Source organism: Pollachius pollachius (assembly GCF_949987615.1).
Source record: "Pollachius pollachius genome assembly, chromosome: 4".
NCBI lineage: Eukaryota > Metazoa > Chordata > Actinopteri > Gadiformes > Gadidae > Pollachius > Pollachius pollachius.
Genome location: NC_136937.1, coordinates 12,403,776 through 12,422,977, shown reverse-complemented (window position 1 = coordinate 12,422,977; position 19,202 = coordinate 12,403,776). Strand labels below are relative to the sequence as shown.

At 44.2% G+C, this 19,202-nt stretch overlaps 2 protein-coding genes across 2 annotated transcripts; one reads left to right on the top strand and one right to left on the bottom strand.

Moving 5' to 3' along the window:
• Positions 1–8,499: 8,499 nt before the first annotated feature.
• LOC307075179 (nodal homolog) lies at positions 8,500–10,241 on the top strand (the record flags this gene model as incomplete). Its single annotated transcript, XM_079735683.1, has 5 exons — positions 8,500–8,809; positions 9,111–9,372; positions 9,496–9,596; positions 9,729–9,913; positions 10,089–10,241. The coding sequence occupies 5 exons, from the start codon at positions 8,500–8,502 to the stop codon at positions 10,239–10,241; spliced, it is 1,011 nt and encodes a 336-aa protein (XP_079591809.1).
• A 1,287-nt stretch (positions 10,242–11,528) lies between these two features.
• Positions 11,529–13,751, bottom strand: LOC307075066 (eukaryotic translation initiation factor 4E-binding protein 2-like). The gene is made up of 3 exons (XM_079735574.1): positions 13,469–13,751; positions 12,199–12,372; positions 11,529–12,117 (listed from the first exon to the last, which is right to left on the bottom strand). Exons 1-3 carry the CDS (start codon positions 13,605–13,607, stop codon positions 12,086–12,088), a joined length of 345 nt encoding a protein of 114 aa, XP_079591700.1. The 5' UTR covers positions 13,608–13,751; the 3' UTR covers positions 11,529–12,085.
• Between the last annotated feature and the right edge of the window lie 5,451 nt (positions 13,752–19,202).

The following is a 19,202-nucleotide window of genomic DNA, read 5'->3' as shown; positions in this document are numbered from 1 at the left end:
CATCCCATAATTCAGGTGCGTAAACATGGTCTGGGCTTCTTCAGGGAAAACACTGTCCAAATGATCTCGGGAAATCAAGAAGCGTTAAAGGTTTGTCACAAAACTATTTTCATAACAGCAGGTAATAAAGAGTAAAAAACAATTACTGATGACGTTAATGTTCAATTTTGTGTGTTGATGCAGCTCTGCCCTTTGTGGGTGTATCTTTCTGATGTTTGCTTGCAGTTTGAGAGCTATCTGCTAGCAATATGGTAGTATTCTGGTAGTCTTATGGCAGCTTTCTGCTAGCTATAGTATTATGAAAGTTATCATCGGCTCACTATAGTATTATGGTAGGGATCTACTAACTGTATGAGTGCTTTAGGCTAGCTATATGGTAGTATTATGGTAGTGTTATGGTAGCTATCTATAATATTATGGTTGCTATCTTCCAGCTGTATGAGACCCATCCTAGTATTATGATAGCTTTATGGAAGCTATTTAGCGGCTGTATCCAACCACTGCTTTGCTGGGCTTACAGCTTGAAAGATGGACTCGTTTAGCCACAAGGAGTTCTCAGCCTGTCCATCACCCACACAGCCTCTGATAGCTGCAATCAGCAAGAGGACACAGAGAGTGGGACTCAAGAGGATCCCTCGTCAGCCATGATCAGCCCCTCTTTATCTCCTCTGATTGGGCTGGAATAGTTTGGAGGTGCACTGTAATGACATGTCTTTTAGTCTGTGTGTGTGCGTGTGTATTTGTGTGTGTGTGTGTGTGTGTGTGTGTGTGTGTGTGTGTGTGTGTGTGTGTGTGTGTGTGTGTGTGTGTGTGTGTAAAGGGGGGTGTTGGTGGTTGTGTGCGTGTGTGTGTGTGGGTGAGTGGGTTGGTGTGTGCGTGTGTGTGTCTGTGTGTGTCTATGTGTGTGTCTATGGGGGGGAGCGGTATATGTGTGTGTATTTGTGTGGGTGTGTCAGGGTGTGTGTGTCTGTGTTTACTGGAGTGTGTGTGAGCGTGCGTGTGTTTGTTGGTGTTTGAGTGCCTGTATCTGTGTCTTTGTGTCTGTGTCTGTGTTGTTTGTGTGTTGGTGTGTTTGCGGGGGTATGTATGTGTGTGTCTGTGTGTGTGTGTGTGTGTGTGTGTGTGTGTGTGTGTGTGTGTGTGTGCGCACGCGCGTGTGCGTGTGCTATAAAATAAGGGCTATGAGAATGCATTCAAATCAAGGACAGGAAGGAAAACTTGTCAAAACATAAACAAACCATTTGACTCTGCATTCTCAGACGCAACCCTTTGAGTTAAAATACAGGTCTCGAGTGGGTTAAGGCATTTTACATTTGTTTGCTTTAAATATTCAGATGGCAGACTGACACTGCTATCCCCCATCACTAACACAAGAATGTGTGTGTTTGAGTGTGTGTGTGTGTGTGTGTGTGTGTGTGTGTGTGTGTGTGTGTTTCTTTGTGTGTGCCTGTGTGTGTATATAGTTATATAGATACAAATAGTGTGTGTTTAATTAATATGATTCAATTCATATAAATTCCATTGGTTTGAAACTGTGTGCTGCATGCAACCTGAGCATGCACGTTTAGTGGAGTTTGTTTCAGGGAGTGGATGTTTCTGTCCATGAATCGTCCTTAGATCCCCCTGACATCACTAGCTTCACTTCCCCTGCTCTCTCTCTGACATGAATATCTTCCTGGCATATCCATCAAATTTGTGTTGTTGCTGGAGATGGGGTCAGACTTTTGCTAAAGGGCACTTCAGCGATGCCCAAAATAATTCCTCTATACAACAGCAAGCAAATAGAAAATGTGGTGGTGGCAGGTGGTGTGGAAGCAATATGAAGAGCTATTGGACTGGTGGCAAATGAAATCATTCAGATGGATTCATGAATCGTATAAGAGTAGTGAGATCATTACATTGATCCAAATGTGTTAGTGTGCAAGGAATATAATAATATGGAATATGATTCTAAATTATATTACACATCAATAAATTATAATTTGAAGGGGTTCCAATTTCAGAAGGCAAGGTGTAAAATCAAAAATCGAGCACAGAGAACACAGGTTCGATATTTAACACAAAGTCAACGGAAACACAAAGAACCAACAACAAGGAAATTAATCAGGGCACTTCATTAACAACACTGGTGAACAAATGAGAAATCCACCAAGGGGACAGCAATTCACCAAACAAGGAAAAAGATGTTGGGCTATTTCAAACATCGCTCCAGATTAGGCTCAGGGAAGTTTGAGAAATCAATATCCGTAATGGTAACAGATATCCAATCGGACGTCCCTCCTCTTGCTGGTCTCTTGACAGTAAACCCATCTTCAGTTAATTAACAGTTAACTAATGAACTTGTAATACTTTATTAATGGTGTTCATGTTAACTAATGCTTTACAATTATGGTGTGCCTGAGTTATAGTTATGGTTAACTGAGTTAGTATGGGATTAACTCTAACCATAATATCCAACTGATATCATACACATGAAAGATATAATAAATAAATAAATATGCTTTGCTCCAACCATGGTGTTTTGTGAAATAAAGTCTGCGTTTGTTTTCATAATTGCGGTCCAAAGAACCAACAAAAACCCTGCACTGAGAAAAGATCCATTCAATGAAAACCATTTCACGCATAATGATGACTGTAATTGACAAACCATAGGTATCTCATTAGGAACAACAAAGTTGCCACTTTAGCCAAACATTTTCAAAGAGAGAGAGAGGCCTACTGGAGGTCAGATGTTCCCGGGTTAAGTACTGGAGGCCATCAACATAAAGGACAAGTGCTTTGATCTTGGACACAGAGCCAGGCTTTCATCTTTGCTCGGAGGAGACTGAGTAGAACACAGAGCACTAATGGCCGGTCCATAATCCTTGTATTCTCTCATATGTCCTCGTGTCTAATTGCTATACAACTACTACTACTGAACACCTTTGTTGTTATTATGATACATTAGTAGTAGTATAATTGCATTCAGTGAGTTGTTGATGTTCATATGACAATACAGTGGTATAAATAGTTATCATTATCATAATTACTTCTACTACTACCAATGATAATCAAAATCATAATCATTATTATTATTATTATAAGATTTATTGATAGCCATTAGGGTATATAGGTCATGTTGCTTATCCAAATCGGCAAAAAAAATGATAATTAAAACACAGACCTACAATATAAGATCAAATCGGTGTATTGTATAGGTCTACATTAAACCGTTTTCAATCTAAAAATCGGAAGGGATAAAAAAATACTTCTTTTTTTTTAAGAGGAAATACAAATACGGCATATTATTGCGAAATGTCACCACCCCTGTCATTTACAATGTGTTTCTGAAGTGATGTCGCTATGGATTAGGCCAGAGCAGGCTCAGGTCAGGCATGCTCATAAATGTTGAACATGAAATGGACCTCGTTCCCAAACAGATATCAGCTCTAGGCCTACCCCTATTCAGAATTCGACTAATATTATTAATACAAAGAGAGAGGAACCAAAACAACCAAAGTAATAGATTATAAAAAATATTATTCTTTATTTTGAATGTGTGGACCCATCAATCCAATCAATAATCAATGATAACACAGCTGTCAATCATGTTTTTTTGGACCTGTCCACTCAAATCACGTTCCCATTGCGCATGCTCCTGCGCTGCCCCGCAGAGAGGGCGACTTGCGGCATAGAGTCCATCACACCCGCCACTAAAGACCAGTCTGCCCCACATCGATCAGAGCTACTGTTCCCGGGTCTCTTGTTTTGTACTGTGGCGCCTCGCGAGCAGCACGGGAAGGATGAGACGGGAGACCAGGGGCAATTATGCAGTTCCGCGCCTCATACCCTGCACGACTACCGACTGTCTTTATTTATGACCCCCAGAACATAACAGAAACACGGCACAACCGACCAATACGATCACACTACACATCACATAACAACACACAATCAACCCCCCCACAATAATTAACCACAAAGTAACCCAGGGGGCCCTGAAAAGGTCCAACCCCCTAAGACAGTTGAATCCCCCAGAATTCCTTACGGATCCGGGACCAGCGTCCACACCCGTGGTCGCTACAGTAGGCTACATAATTATTCTCGACACGGCAATTCTAACCACAACAACAACAACAAACATTGCATAGCTTTGCGTCATCCAGAACACATTTTGTGTCCGAATGCACTTGGAAAATAAAAACTCTGCTTTTCGACTAGTAGGACCAGGAGCGTCGCAGGCAACTGAAAACATTCGGGGCTGTAGCCCAGAAGTTAGAGTCCCTTTAAAACGGGGGTTCAGGGGTTTCTCCCCCTAGAAAATTTGAAAATCAGCTGATGAACATGCAATTGTGACGTAGTTTGAGAAGTAAAGGAAAGACCAATCGTCATGTCTGACTCACGTCGGGGCAGGCCTACTGAGTAGGTTAATGTTTACGTTAAGGATAGGAAAGTGCACCACATGCACCAGCAGCCAAAATGAGACATTAGAAAAGCCTGTAGCCAAATAAACACTGTCATGCGCCTACCCGATGTCAAATGGACCGGGTTGAATTCACTCTGCGGGACTCCTGAATCTGCGCAAACTACAGCAGCACCAAACAGCAATATCGACGTGATGGGCTATGCATAGAGAATCAAATTTGCAACATTTTCCAACAAATGATTCTAAATCTGCCCATAAATGTACAAGTCAGAATTTTGCGGTTTTCACTGGCTACAATATCGCATCTGTCAGTTGTCAAATTTGCTGAACAAAATGTTAAACTTCAATAATTGTTCATAGTCAACTTATATAGTCCATTTATTTAAGCTCTCAACAGCATATACAGCTTCGCCACATCGGCGGGAAAACCCGGCACACGCAAAGTACATCCATGGAATCAGTCGTTCAAAGCCAGTCTCCATGAATCGTATGACAACTGGATGGCAGGGGATGCGGACAAGGAATACCGCAGGGGGAAACATGAGAGCCCCAGCTCGCCGCATACTAGTAGCTTGGGTTCTTAAAGCGTGGAACAAGCTGGATACGGAGCGCGTGAAAAACTCCTTAAAAGTGTGTGTGTGTGTGTGTGTGTGTGTGTGTGTGTGTGTGTGTGTGTGTGTGTGTGTGTGTGTTTGGTGTGTGTGTGTGTGTGTGTGTGTGTGTGTGTGTGTTTGTTTGTGTGTGTGTCACTCTGTTCGAGCCTGCATGAGAGTTCAATGTTGTCATTAGCTGCAGCTTTAGCTGCGGCCCCGAAACGTTACCGGCCCACAGGGAATTCTCCCAACTCTCCCGATTACCACTTCGCGTGTGTGTGTGTGTGTGTGTGTGTGTGTGTGTGTGTGTGTGTGTGTGTGTGTGTGTGTGTGTGTGTGTATGCGTGCAGGTGTTATTCGATTGCCTGGTAAACATGTACGGTAATATTCATACTGGTTTAAATAATACATTTGATAGTATTTCCCATCGTTGCTAAGCAAGAAAGTTCAGTGATAGAAACAAATAAAAGCCCGGGCTATTGAAGTTTTATGGTACCACTGTCATGCACCTACCCGATCTCAAGTGGACCGGGTTGAATTCACTGCGGGTCTCTCTTCTTATATCCATCTGACCAAAGATCTTTTATTACTTTCCATCTTCCAACACTCTGATCTCACTAAAAAGCCAGCACGAAACAGCAATATCGACGAGATGCGCTATACATAGAGAAGAAAAAATACCAACGTTGAATTTGCAACATTTTGTAACAAATTATTCTAAATCTGCCCATACATGGACACATCGGAATTTTGTGGGTTTCACTCGCTACAATGTTGCATCTGTGGCTGCTGATGATGCAACCACAAAGAAGTAAACTCTACGAGGCAATTTTCATCATTATGTTTTTTTGTATTTTTTTGACGGCACAGCGATCCGGGGCTATTCCCAAAAGATCCGGGGCTATAGCCTCGAATGCCCAGGTCTAACGACGCGCCTGCGTAGGACCGTCGCTACAAACCACCACTACCGATTACCACATTTTGGGATTCATCTTTCTGTTTATGAACAAAACGTTGGACCAACAGGTAGTGCCTATATTAGCCTCTTCAATCCAACATGCCACTCAACTGACTTTGGTCGAGAGTCTAAAGTAGACAGTGTATGCTGTCCCTATGACGAAATCCCTCATCACAACACCTCAATATAAATGCAAATGAAAAAAATCCAAAACGGCTGCGGATTATGGGCACTAACGCGGCAAAACGATGTTGAGAAAGGTCATTGGCTCATTAATTCAGGGCGGGAACGATTCCCTGCCTGCAGCACGAGGAAGAACCAGCACAGGCTCGGCGATGGCTTATCGCTGCCCGCAGCACGCCAGCACCACACCAAGTTGAAATCCAAATGGCAAAAAGGAAGGGCGTCATAACAGATAACTAAGGCACGCAGGACATTAGGGCATATCGGGCATCTGACAATCTAACAGTTTGCCCCTCGTCATGTATCTTTCGATCAATCTATTCCCCGTACATTCACGGTGGTTTAAAAAGTTTCATTTATTTGCTGGGATGAATATTTTTCAATGGCACTATGATCTAAGTGCACAGGAAGAAAATAAACGTATAGTTTAAAGAGATCACAAGTGCGCACACTCGTAATGGTTGTGTGCGTAATGGCTGTTTTTTTGCGCAATCCCCCATTATGGCATGTGTTGTCATTTAGCGGCTGGGATCATTCATAGCCATGTTCTATACACGCACAGTCACGGACATGGGCATTTCAACAGTGTAAAGTTTGGATAACATGCTGAACGAGAAATTGCGTCTTCATCTGGTTTGATCTAACAAATAATCCGGTAGCCACATTAGTTTGACAATTACAAAACATACCCTATGTGGCTAGCCATTGGAAAAATACTGGAATAAAGCCTATAAATGTGCCGTTATGTCATTGTTGATTAAGATATAAATTAATTGGCACCTTACCATGGTCATTCAATGGTGATGCACAATTATAACTCCACAGTGCCCCCTGCTGGAGGTTAGAGGTGGTGTAATGCGTGTTTAAAAGCAACGCCTCACCAAGGAGAAGGTCAAATAGTACACAGCACCAGTAAGAGCAGACACACATGTAAACAGTCAAGTTACTAGTCAACAAAGAACTGATATCATATGAACCGGCCCACATCAAAATAATATTAAGCCCGACGTCATGTGCTGGCCGAGAATTAGTCGGTACATTCATTCATTCATCACCGCCTTAATGTTAAGAAATATTCACGACTTCAATAAAACCGTTTGATTAACGTTCTGTAAATCAGAGGATTTGAAAAAGAAAAATCTGGAAAAAAAAACATTCTGTCCACCTTAATCCACCTATTAATATTAAATGCCTATTTACGTTGTTTACTTTAAGTTGGGTTTAATGTCTTAAAGTCTCTTTAGTTGTATTTACTGTCTTTGTAGTTAGGTTTAATGTATTTTTAACCACGTGTTTAATGTCTTTGTAGTTCGGTTTAATGTCTTTTAAATTGGCGTTGATGCCTTTGTAGTTATGTTTAGTGCCTTCTGTCTTTGTAGTGGTGTTAGACGCCTTTGTAGTTGTGATTGATGACTTTGTACTTATTGTTTAATGTCTTTATGGCTTGACTACCCTAAGAATTAGCAACAGAATCAGAATCATGGGACTTACATATTTACATCCGGAATTGGACCCCCTAAACCACTGCAAAATACATGTTACAATGCAATGAAGTAATTTAACAAAGCATGTACAAGATATATTTCGATAAGACTCATTATAGGTAATATTATTAATAACAGTAGATCTACCAGTAACAAGATACAATAATATTGTGTTGCAAAAACAGTTATTTATTTTAAAAGTAGGGCTTATTTATGACGTGGTTGCTGATGTATCATTTAATGTGTACAAAATTGAATGGACAACTTCATCATTGTACATTATCCCCACAAAGGTAGTTAGAAGCGTATATTGACACAGTTATCCCATCATCATCCAGCCCCACATCGAACCATTCATGATTAACTCCAGGGCCAGTGGCCCATTAATCACAGAACTGTGCTTAAGCGAGTCATGTTCTTAACTAATATTATTGTCATGCTCTCTTATCAAAGGGATCTCTAATATCAAACACAACAACAATCAGGCCGTCCATTAACAGAGTGCTCACACACACCGGCCACACCAAAGAGCGATGGGTTTCGATACACAACGACCTGCTTATGATGCTCTTTCTCTGTTCTCTTGCGGATCACACACTCTCCTCCAGCACTTATCGTTTGACAGATGTAGGCACAAGGGCCGATGGGCACTTAATATAAAACCAGCCCACCACACCACAGCTCAGTCTCCCGCAGACAACCTAAGAGGAGTTCCTGACGAAACACCTGAGAGAAGAGCGATATCCGAAGGATTAATACGCACAATTTGGAATTACTATTACTATTTCTACTACTACTACTACTACTACTACTACCACTACTACTACTAATACTTTACTAGCTATAGTGCCTCACACGGGACCCTACTTCGGCACCATGAACGGAATTACTTCGCTTTTTCTCTGCGCTCTTCTGACGGATTTAGTTCGTGTTGGAGATGCCACGGATCCCTTCTTCGGGAGCCACCGCAGCGACGCGGTGCTCCACCGGATGCGCGGTCTCCCGCAGCCGGCTGGCAGCGGTCGCGGCAACAGGCTGCCGCTGTACATGATGCAGCTGTACCGCACGCTGCGGGCCGAGCATGTGAACACCAAGGACCTGGCGATGGGCCCCGCGTCGGGGGTCCGGCACGAGGACAACCCCGGCCTGCACCAGGCGGACGCTGTGATCAACCTCGTCGCCAAAGGTAAGAAGAACACACATTTCTTCATTTTATTTCCTTTTATTAATGGATTTACTTAAGCTACGTACTCTTAATATCTTTTAACGGAGTAGACGTGCTTGTCTACAATGTTTAATAAGGGTGCGTAAAAGTAATGCGCAAAGGTAAATGAAGTGATTTTTTTCTGAGGCTAGAGCTTGTTCAACTGAAGTTATACTATGTTTGTAAACCGCAGTGAATCCATACCATAGTGAAAAGTGGCTGCACAACGCAAAGTGTGGTGTTGGCGTTATTCACCACTAACATGTCCCGCCCACAACCTCAGCTTGCCAGCAGAGAGGAGAGAGATGGTCGGTGACCTTCGACCTGTCCTCCATCACCGACAGCGAGAACGTCCAGCGCTCGGAGCTGCGCCTCCGCCTGCCCGCCTTCTCCCAGTCCCCCCGGGCCACCGTGGCCCTCTACCACTCCTCCCCGCGGGGGGCCGGCGCCGCCGTGCTCCTGGGCCGCGTGAGGGCCCGCCCCGCCTCCATGACCTCCACCTCCTCCTGGAAGGTGTTCAACATGACGGAGCTGCTCGTCCGCTGGCAGGAGCAGAGGGATACACCGGAGGAGGAGGAGGAGGAGGAGGAGGAGGAGGAGAGCCAGGAGGTGGAGGGGAGGGTGGAGAACGCGCCCGCCCACCAAGTGATGTTGGTGGTGTTCTCCAGGCAGAGCCCCGGCACCGGGGGCCGACGGGGGCACACGCTGATCCACACCGCCAAGCAGTCCAAGTACGTGAGCCTGGAGAGGGAGCGAAGCCCCCCCAGCAGTGGGTCGGGCCACCGGGCCAAGAGGCACCAGCACCAGCACAACCACCAGCACCAGCACCACCACCAGCAGCAGGAGGAGCACAGAGGTCAGGCGCACCAGGCTGTGGCCGACCCCGCGCCCCCGGCTCCAGCTCCAGCTGTGGAGGAGAGGCCCGGCCAGCTGTGCCGGAAGGTGGACATGTGGGTGGACTTCGGTCGGATCGGCTGGAGCGAGTGGATCGTGTACCCCAAGGGGTACAACGCGTACCGCTGCGAGGGCACCTGTCCCAGCCCCCTGGACGAGACATACACGCCGACCAACCACGCCTACATGCAGGTAAGAGGAAGCCCATGCATTCTTAAACTAATTCTTAAATTCTAATTCATTGAATTAAGTTCTATGGAAGTATTGGATTCGTCTGTGACGCACAGCCACGCCCACTGTTTTGTCACTCACATTATTTGGTATTATTCCGTGACACTAACTCTATGTTGTTATTGTGTTCCTATAGAGTCTCCTGAAGCTCCATCACCCGAAGAAGGCCCCGTGTCCGTCCTGCGTGGCCACGCGCCTGGCGCCGCTCTCCATGCTCTACTACGAGGACGGCAAGATGGTGATGAGGCACCACGAGGACATGGTGGTGGAGCAGTGCGGATGCCACTGATCCAGAGATTTCATTGGATATTTTTTGCTGTAAGAAACACTGCCCCTTTGCCCCTTGTAGTGTCTAAAAAAACTGCAAAAATGGCGATCGACGCTACACACAGACCTCCCTTTGGCACTTAATTTTGGACGGCAACGATCGGTGAGAAAATAAAGTAACGATTCAGAGTATATTTATTGAAAACTTTTTTGTTAGGTTTTGAGTTCGGACTACCGTTTGAAGTGGACATCCATTATAAATGATCAATGATAAATGATGACCGCTAAATGTAGACTATCGGCCTATAAAAGGGGCTGATTGAGTTACAAACGTGCCGTTTTTGGCCATGTATTGTTCAACCCCATCCTGGCCATTAATCAGGGAAAGTTCTGCGGACAGCCTCGTTAAAACGTGTCGATAACAAAATCATTCCAGAATCACCAACCTACGCACTTTATGACCGGATAAAGCCGTCCATAAACGGGCACTTTTCTGTTCCACGCACCCTCCGGGGCGGGACCTCCATGCTTTGCGGACCACACTGTACAGAGTTAACCACGGAGCCAACATTTTACTGCTCTTTAGGTCATATTAACCCATATATATATGTTTGCTGTATTTAATAAAACATTTAATGTTTTCATATTTTCCCACGTGTCTATTTTATTTCTGATTTGCAAACGTAATGCAATGTAATCAGTCATCACCAGGTCGCCAACATTAAATTAGGTTTAAATTGTGTGCTTAATATTCCAAAAGATCTCATCCAGCACAGACAACATAATCATTATTTAGCTTTGACCACTGATAATCGTTTCTGTGTTAGTTTATCTTAACCTAAATTAATATTTTATCCTTGCCCCTGTGCTCTTGTAATAAACCCACTCTGGTACAGAGCTTGTGGGAACTAGCATCTGTGACCAGGATTCTTCCTATACTAGAACTTATAGGCCTAGGTTGATAAGGGATTGGTTCTGGCTTCGTTGTTGACATACTTCTTCTGTGTCACTCACTTCTTCCCCCCAACAGAATACAGGGCAACTAAACCAACCGACACAAGGCCTTATGTGTCGGTTGGTTACGTTCAAACCTGTGACTGCCTGGGGTAGATTACAATATCTATGTCTATAGCAGGGTGAAACACAACGTCAGAAACAGTCCAGGCCACCATCATAATTTGATTATAGTTCATAACTGTGACTATATAACAAAGAGGCCAACAGGGTCTGAGATTTGTGTGATCAGAGGTTTATGATTTGTGAATTGAGAACAATCTGACAAAAAACAACCACTTTATGAATAGGGAAAATGACTTATTACAGTTCTATTCATCATGAAATATTTTGGTAAAAAACAAATGAGTATTTTGTCAGAAACATCCGCTAATAACGCAAAGGCTAGGTCCCTGCTCTACATATTGGATGTGTCTGACTATATTTGTAACAAATTCGATCATTCTTGTTTTGGCCATTTATTATGACAGTAATAACTAAATACACTCAATACAGCGTTATGATTTACAACAATTATGCTACAAAAACAAACCTAAGAACAGTCTGTTGATACAGCCTCCTCCAGAATGAGAACACATACATGTAAAAAAAAATAGTATTTGATTATAAAAAGGCATGCCATGCTACCCATCTTAAAAGAACTGTTGAACACCATCATATTAGTACCTTGCCTATCTTCAAACTTTCATCCAAAATTTAAAAAGTCCACACTTTTTACCTTCCAACTTAATTCTTAGCCTTTTAGAGTACATAGTTTGTTATATGGTATAGCACTAGTTTAGTATGGGCAAATATATGCTAGTCATACTTTAAATTGGCAGGATTTACTTTTTTGTCCGTCAGTTTAGAACTTTAAATGTCCATTTCAAACTGGGAATCGTCACCTAAAAAAATAGCAAAAGGTCAAAGTTAGGTCAAACTTATCACACATTTAAACGTGAGGCTAATGATGGAAAGGGTCTTACCAGCGCTGCCTTCCCGGTGGTGGACATGGGTACTGCAGTTTGAGGTATTTATTACGTCAGCTGCTTTGACGGGGCTGGTGACTCCTGGGATGTCAGGCAGGCTCGGGGGAGTCCGCGCCAAAGGAGATGTCCGGCACTGGAGGAGGAACTTCCGGTCATATATGATTCTGGTTCCTGGAGGGCATCAGGAAACAGCGAAAAATAAATTACTTTTATTACTTAGCCTACTTTATTACTGAGCTTCAGAGAACAGGAACATCATTCACATGGCCAACTACTTACCCCTCCCAAACGACAGTGTTTATTGTTGCATGTGTGTATGCCCTTCTGTATATCAGTTCAACCGTGCCTTGTGCTAAACACATAATAGGTAGAGGTGAACGAGTCCAGCTCCATCAGGTAGCAGCAGCTTTAAAACACAAACCAGGGCTGGTTCTGCATGTGCCAGTTTACTGTTCAGCATCTTGGCTGCAGCCCGTTTTACTGTAGAGAAGTTTCCTGAGAAAGTAAGCTACACCTATGTGTTGCAACATACGAATTGCAGTCAACAATACTAGAATGTTGGTCTTCTATGAGTGGAGGATATATGTGGGTCAATAGACGGTAAAAAGCATATCAGAATCACTAAATGAGGTGCAAGTGGTTTGGGCTTACCAATATCAAAACAAAAAAGTTTTTCATGCAAGCCATAATAGGAACAGTCCACGCCTTTATCATAGCCATGAACATTATCTTCTAATGTCATCTATGACGAATTGTAAATGAGTAAACATGTTGTTCTTCGGCTCCACACCTGCAAGCTTTAGTACCAAGTCACATGGGTCGTCCCTATAAATAGGATGGCAGGGCTGCTTATACTAGCGACGCGCCCCTTTACCACGGGTCCGACACGTGACGTCACACATAATAAATACTGTGTGACGTGAAAGTAGACTCCGTCTTGATAGGGGTGCATTTACCTGAAACAAGGACAGAACGGTCGACTACTGTAGCATACGGACCTGTGTTTATCTAATTTTTAAATACACACTACTGACATGCAGAAACTAACATGAAACGCTGTATGTCTAACATAATCGATCATTTGCTTCTCCTTAAATAAGTGAAAAGGTGGTTTACTAAATAAATTGACGGATCAAAATGTGTTCTTATCATTACAACATGGACACGTATCCACATTTGGACGCTACAGATTATAGTCCCATTGGCATGGTCGTGTACTCCGGCAATAAGAAGGTTAACGTGGTTGAGTTCAGTGAGCGTGCTTTACCTCCAGGGGTGGTGCTGAACAGCGTCCCTCCGGGGGTACTCGAGTAATCCTGGGGCATGTGAGCAGCATCGTGGACGGTGACCCGCCTGGTGGGTGCTGGGATATCCCGACCTGGCGTGTCCTTCATTTCAGCAGACATCGTTCAAACCACTGTTTAGCATAAATAAATAGCAACTTGTTTGTGCACGACCTGTATGCTACACTCCTTCGGGCGGAAGTGAGTTGTCGTACAGGTGAATGTCGTGACACACAGCCGATCCCTGATCCGTCGCAGCAAGAGTCACCACAGTCCCTAGGACGGCCACGTGCGTCGAGTGACTCCAAAACAACAAGAGGGAGGGAGGGCCTCCTGTGATTGGTTGCGCAGTGGGGGCGTCCCACTAAGCGGATGTTGTCGTTTATCGAAGCTAGAGGTTGTTCTTTTTTTTTAATTATCTGACCCTATGACCCAAAAGTGAGTCCAGAACGTACATGCAAATACAATGACGTCCTTACGGCAATGGTTTAACCTCGTACGATCATTTACGAAACAAAAAAAAAGCGTTCTGCAACTCAGGAAACAAAAACAATCCACCAGTTATTTTTTTCTAGTGACATAAAAAGCTAAACATATGGCTTCAATCTGAAATACAAATAGGTAACCACAGTTGCACTGTGAAAACCTTATAAAGTAAATAAAATAGAAACCAACAACACATCCAAAAACGTCACATATTTGTTTATTAACTCTTGTAAATGGTTTGAGCTGGTGTACAGGGTAAGATGATCTATACATATCTTCGTCTCTTCATCAGAGGGAATCTAGCTGAAGAGGGCTTGTATACATATTCACGTTTGTTTTTCCTCTCTCCAGGACGATACAAAAAGAAAAGAAAACAGGTATAATACTTACACAGCCTCGACATTCGCGGTGATGTGCGGGCGTTTACCTAGTCTACATAATGCCTAAAGAACATCTATAACAACTCTATGAGGGTGCATAGCATTCTAATTAAATATATTTTGTCATATATTTATACATAGATTTCATAAAAATGTATTTTCTTGTGCATGTGTGCGCAGTTGCATTCCTTAGGATAGAGTAATATGATATTGCGTTTACATTGTCATGAATCCATTCTAGAAGAGTATAGGTGAGCTCTAATCTTTGCAACATGTTAAAATTGTACAATACTCATTTTAAAATACATCATAGGTTGATAGTCCTCCCGTGGTGTAGGCCTGACATGTCAGCTTGGGAACCTTTCTCCCTCCTAACATGTCAGCTTGGGAACCTTTCTCCCTCCTAACATGTCAGCTTGGGAACCTTTCTCCCTCCTTCCTCCGGCTCTTCAACGTTGACTTTGGTAAGTCACGCATAGCGGTCACACAAACAGCCACACACACACACGCACGCACGCACACACACACACACACACACACACACACAAGCACAAGTTTTTGTGTGTGTGTGTAGCACGAGTTTTTGTGTGTGTTTAGCAATTTGATTGAAAATGGCTTTTACGCCTAACGAAAATCCACATCAAATTAAGACCTCAATAGGAAAACCCTCCTGTCATCACAAGGATATACATTGTTTGTAAGCCTAAAAGGGGTCAGCATAACTATTCAATCAAACTTAAAAGATAAAATCACCCTTTATTCAACTTAAATAGTGCAATGTTTAATAACGGGATTGAAAGCTAACAACGTCAGCCGGGTGTCAGACATCATCCAAAAGGGAGAATTTAGTAAATTATCTCAATTTGAGTCATAATAGTTACAAGGGGGAGTCTTTGCTGTTCTCTGGTGGTTCATATCGAGAATGACGATGACAATAAGAATATCATATCTGGTCAATGGAAAACAGCTGATATTTCCTTGGTATTATTTTATATCCACAAGCCACATTTATATAAATAAAAGTGCAAGTCCACATCAATATATATAAACCCGATTTAACTATTTAACCTCATCAACAACAAGTGAACCAATGAAATCGTCGCCAGGGCAACTAAAGCAACAGGATGAACCGAGGCCCGAGTTCAGAGTTCGGCTGTCATCTGACACCAAAATCTAAAAGGAATCTCCAACATTCTGACCACTTACACAAACTCAAGTACACACCCAGACACGCACGCAAACGCACACACACGGGGGGGGGGGGGAGAGGACCCACGTGCCCATGAGTACATACATGCCGTCGTGTGTCTGCTATACATTCCCACGTGTCTCCTCCATCTTGACCCTGACGGAACCCAACACCGCTATAGTATTTTTTTGAAACACACACACACACACACACACACACACACACACACACACACACACACACACACACACACACACACACACACACACACACACACACGTTAAAGACCCTGCACCTCACGAGGAGCCCGACTCTTGACAAAAACAAACGAAACAACAACAACAACAACCATAAACATTATTTTATAAACCCAACACTCCTCTAACAAAAAAAAGATATGGGGCAAAAGCTTGGATCCGGACGGGCGCGAAAGTGGGAACATAAACCTGAGTGTTGGAAGAGCGGACGCTGAAGGTGAGACGCGCTCACAGCTCGGTTGCACAGGCGGACGTTTAGCGGCTCTGTGATCGTGCGTATGTGTCGCTATGCATTCATACATCGTGTCACTCATTCATTGTCTCGTTACGTTTTGAACCACAATTACATATTATACGGTACTGGAGGGATACACGTTTGTCTGCAGATCTGGGGGGGGGGGGGGGGGGGGTCAATGATTGCTACATGCATGATGATATGATAACTCAAATGAAAATGTGTGCGTGTGTGTGTGAGGTTGTATATATTCTGAGAAAACACTGGCCGTTTACAGCCACAACTGTCTATATCAAAATGATAGTGAAGTGAGAAATGCCTGGGTGTCAAATTCGAAGAGAAAGAAAACACATAGAAATATGATGCATCAAACCGTACTGACGGTTTCAGTGTATGAAGTGGATAGATCCTGGCTTATATTTTGCTACTTTTAGTGCTAAACAACAGACCTGCACATGGTACGACCATGCACAATGCACTGCTACAATGTGGTCTTTCGATATTCCATGGACCCCACCATGGCACTTTGCTCTAGTGGGCATCAATCCATTCACATTAGAAGGAAACCAATTCTACCACCAGGTGTGTGGCGGCAAAAACATAATAACGTCCACTTGTGACATCACAGGTGGGAGTGTCCACCTAGACGAGTGAGAGCTAGAACCATTGGGAAAAAGCACCGCTGTCAAATGCCATGATTCAAATGCTTTCCAGTCCAGGTTAAAGACATGTATACCGTAAGCGACTACAAACTTAACTCTTTCATTGCAGCCATCGCTTTTGTTCTCAGTGTGCGTCTAAAGACCATCATAGGGATTCTATGTCCCTCAAGCTAGTCTGCAGAGACTCCTAAATCTGCAGCCAGCACTCCTGGGATTCTGGTATCCTAGCTCCACCACCAGGTGGGTGGGGCCAGTAGTACAGCTAAAAACAAGTTCCGAAACACAATGGCCGACCCTGTCTGCCACGCTGACTCACCCAGCTGCTCAAAACCCACCTATTCAGAGGTAAACAAACCCTATCTTTGAGTTGTGTGCTCTGCCAGTCCGTCCCCGCCCCCAGTTCTTATCCTGACGTACAATGTCCTTGAGTTCCTTGCAATGGGCTTTGGAAGGTTTTACACGCATTAGAAATCAAATTGAGAACACAAGCGATGGCAGCGGTAAAAAAAAGTTACAATGGTGCAGGTTAAAGTCTTTTGCATTGACGACGCTGTTACGTTGTCACACACTTCCGAGCTTGTGCTGTATGCGCACGTTGTTTCTTTAACCCGTTAAACACGAGCAGTGAACCCCTTGCGCCATGCTCCTGTCTGTGGTCCCCGCCAGGTATTATTGCTGTGGCAGACACCAAAATGCGATCCGGTATTCATATTGGACTGAACATGTCAATGTATATACTCATGTACTGGCATGACGGTGTATGTGTTGCTCGCATGCATGCATGTTTGTTTGTTTGTTAAGTGTGTGTTGTTTGTTTATAGTTCACGAGTCTGGGGTCGGTGTGGATCAGACAATCACAGTGCTATCTGCGTCTTTAAGCGAGTTCCACCTCTTTGTACAAATACAACCCATTCTGTGTCTCCCTGTTTGATAATATACACACGGTTCCTTTGGAAACTGTCCCAGCATCCCTGGATCCCCCACAAGGCTCTCCCCCCCCCCCCGTTCTCTTATTTTTCTCACTTCGATTCCAAAGGGACAAACCAAAATGAAGCAAACGCAGCATGGGGGTGTGAGGGGGGCGCTACAGCCAATCAAGCGACAGGGGAGGGCGTGTCCCCGGTCTAGCTTGTTTCGGGGGGATGTTGGGGGTGCTGTTGGAATGTCGCACGGAGAGGTCTTGTGATTTCCGCTGCATCTTGACCGCGGCTACGGAGAGAAGAAGCATGTCGAGCTCATCAGAGCATGTGTTGCGCTACACGGTAGGACGAGAAGGGGGAGCTTGGGATGAGGTCATCAGGTCAATAGGTCACAACCCGACTCCCCCCCCCCCCCCTCTGCCTTCTTAGGAGGCAAAAAAAATGAAATCAAATGAAAGCGAAAAGATAAATAGTTCGGAGAGTTGTGTCGAAGAGTCCCCAGGAGTCCGTACAATGCCGTAGGTGGCTCGTACTTTGAGCTCAGCAGAATGTTCCAGGGTTTGAAGACCGTGTCCCCATCGCTCGAGGAGGAGGAGGGGGTGGATCGAGGGATGAGGAAACACTCAGATCCCCCCCACTCGCAGGTCGAACCCAGCCTCCGACCCAACGTAGACAGGTCCCCGAACACAAACCAAGGACGAAAGGAAACGCTACAGGAAGCTCACACAGAGAAGACACCAGCACACACACGCACAGACACACAGCAACACTAACCAGCAGAGGGCAGCATAGCGGCTTTTTTATCATTCCAGCGCTGAGCATCCCGTGACATCACACCGGGTGTAGACCAATCATGAGGGAGATGGGCCGGGTCAAGGGGTGCGGTTGGGGGTAGTGTTTGGGCAGGGCACGGCTCAGCGCCCAGCTGAAAGCGGGGTACACATGCTTAAGAGAACGACACACGCGTACATACACACACACATACTGACACACGTCCACGGTAGCATAGAGTGCATATATCACATTAAGGAGTGAAGGGTTGGAAGGGCGGTGATGGAGGAAGCGTGGGTAGGCTTGGCGTGGGCTCAGCTGTATATAGAACAATCCATCGACAGGGGAGGGGGAAAGACTTGATTTTCTTTTGGGCTGCAGTGTTTTCAGACTGGACTCGCTGTCACGAACCACACCACACAAGGGAAGAAAAAAGGTCCATAAGATCCTGGGCCACGTCTTCCACCCCCCTCCGGTCGTACGTCATGACAGTTCAAAGGTCAAAGGGCATGCACCAGCAGTCATCATGCGATTACAGTTGACAGGAAGCACTTTTTGTTGCTTTTTTTTCTCATTTGTTTTTTTTCTGACATATATTGATTTTTGTAGAAAAGTCGTCATGCCCTAGTCTAGTATATATATATCTTGTTTTTTCTTTAAAAATTTTACAAAACTACAAGTTGGATTCCTCTTTTGTTTTTTCTTTTGTGGAGTTCCATGGTCATTTGGAGGATGGGGTTTGTGATTGCAATATTGTAGTTTGCACTTCTTGAGTCTTTGCCCCTTCTACTTTCTCTTTTCAAATTGTTTGATTGCCC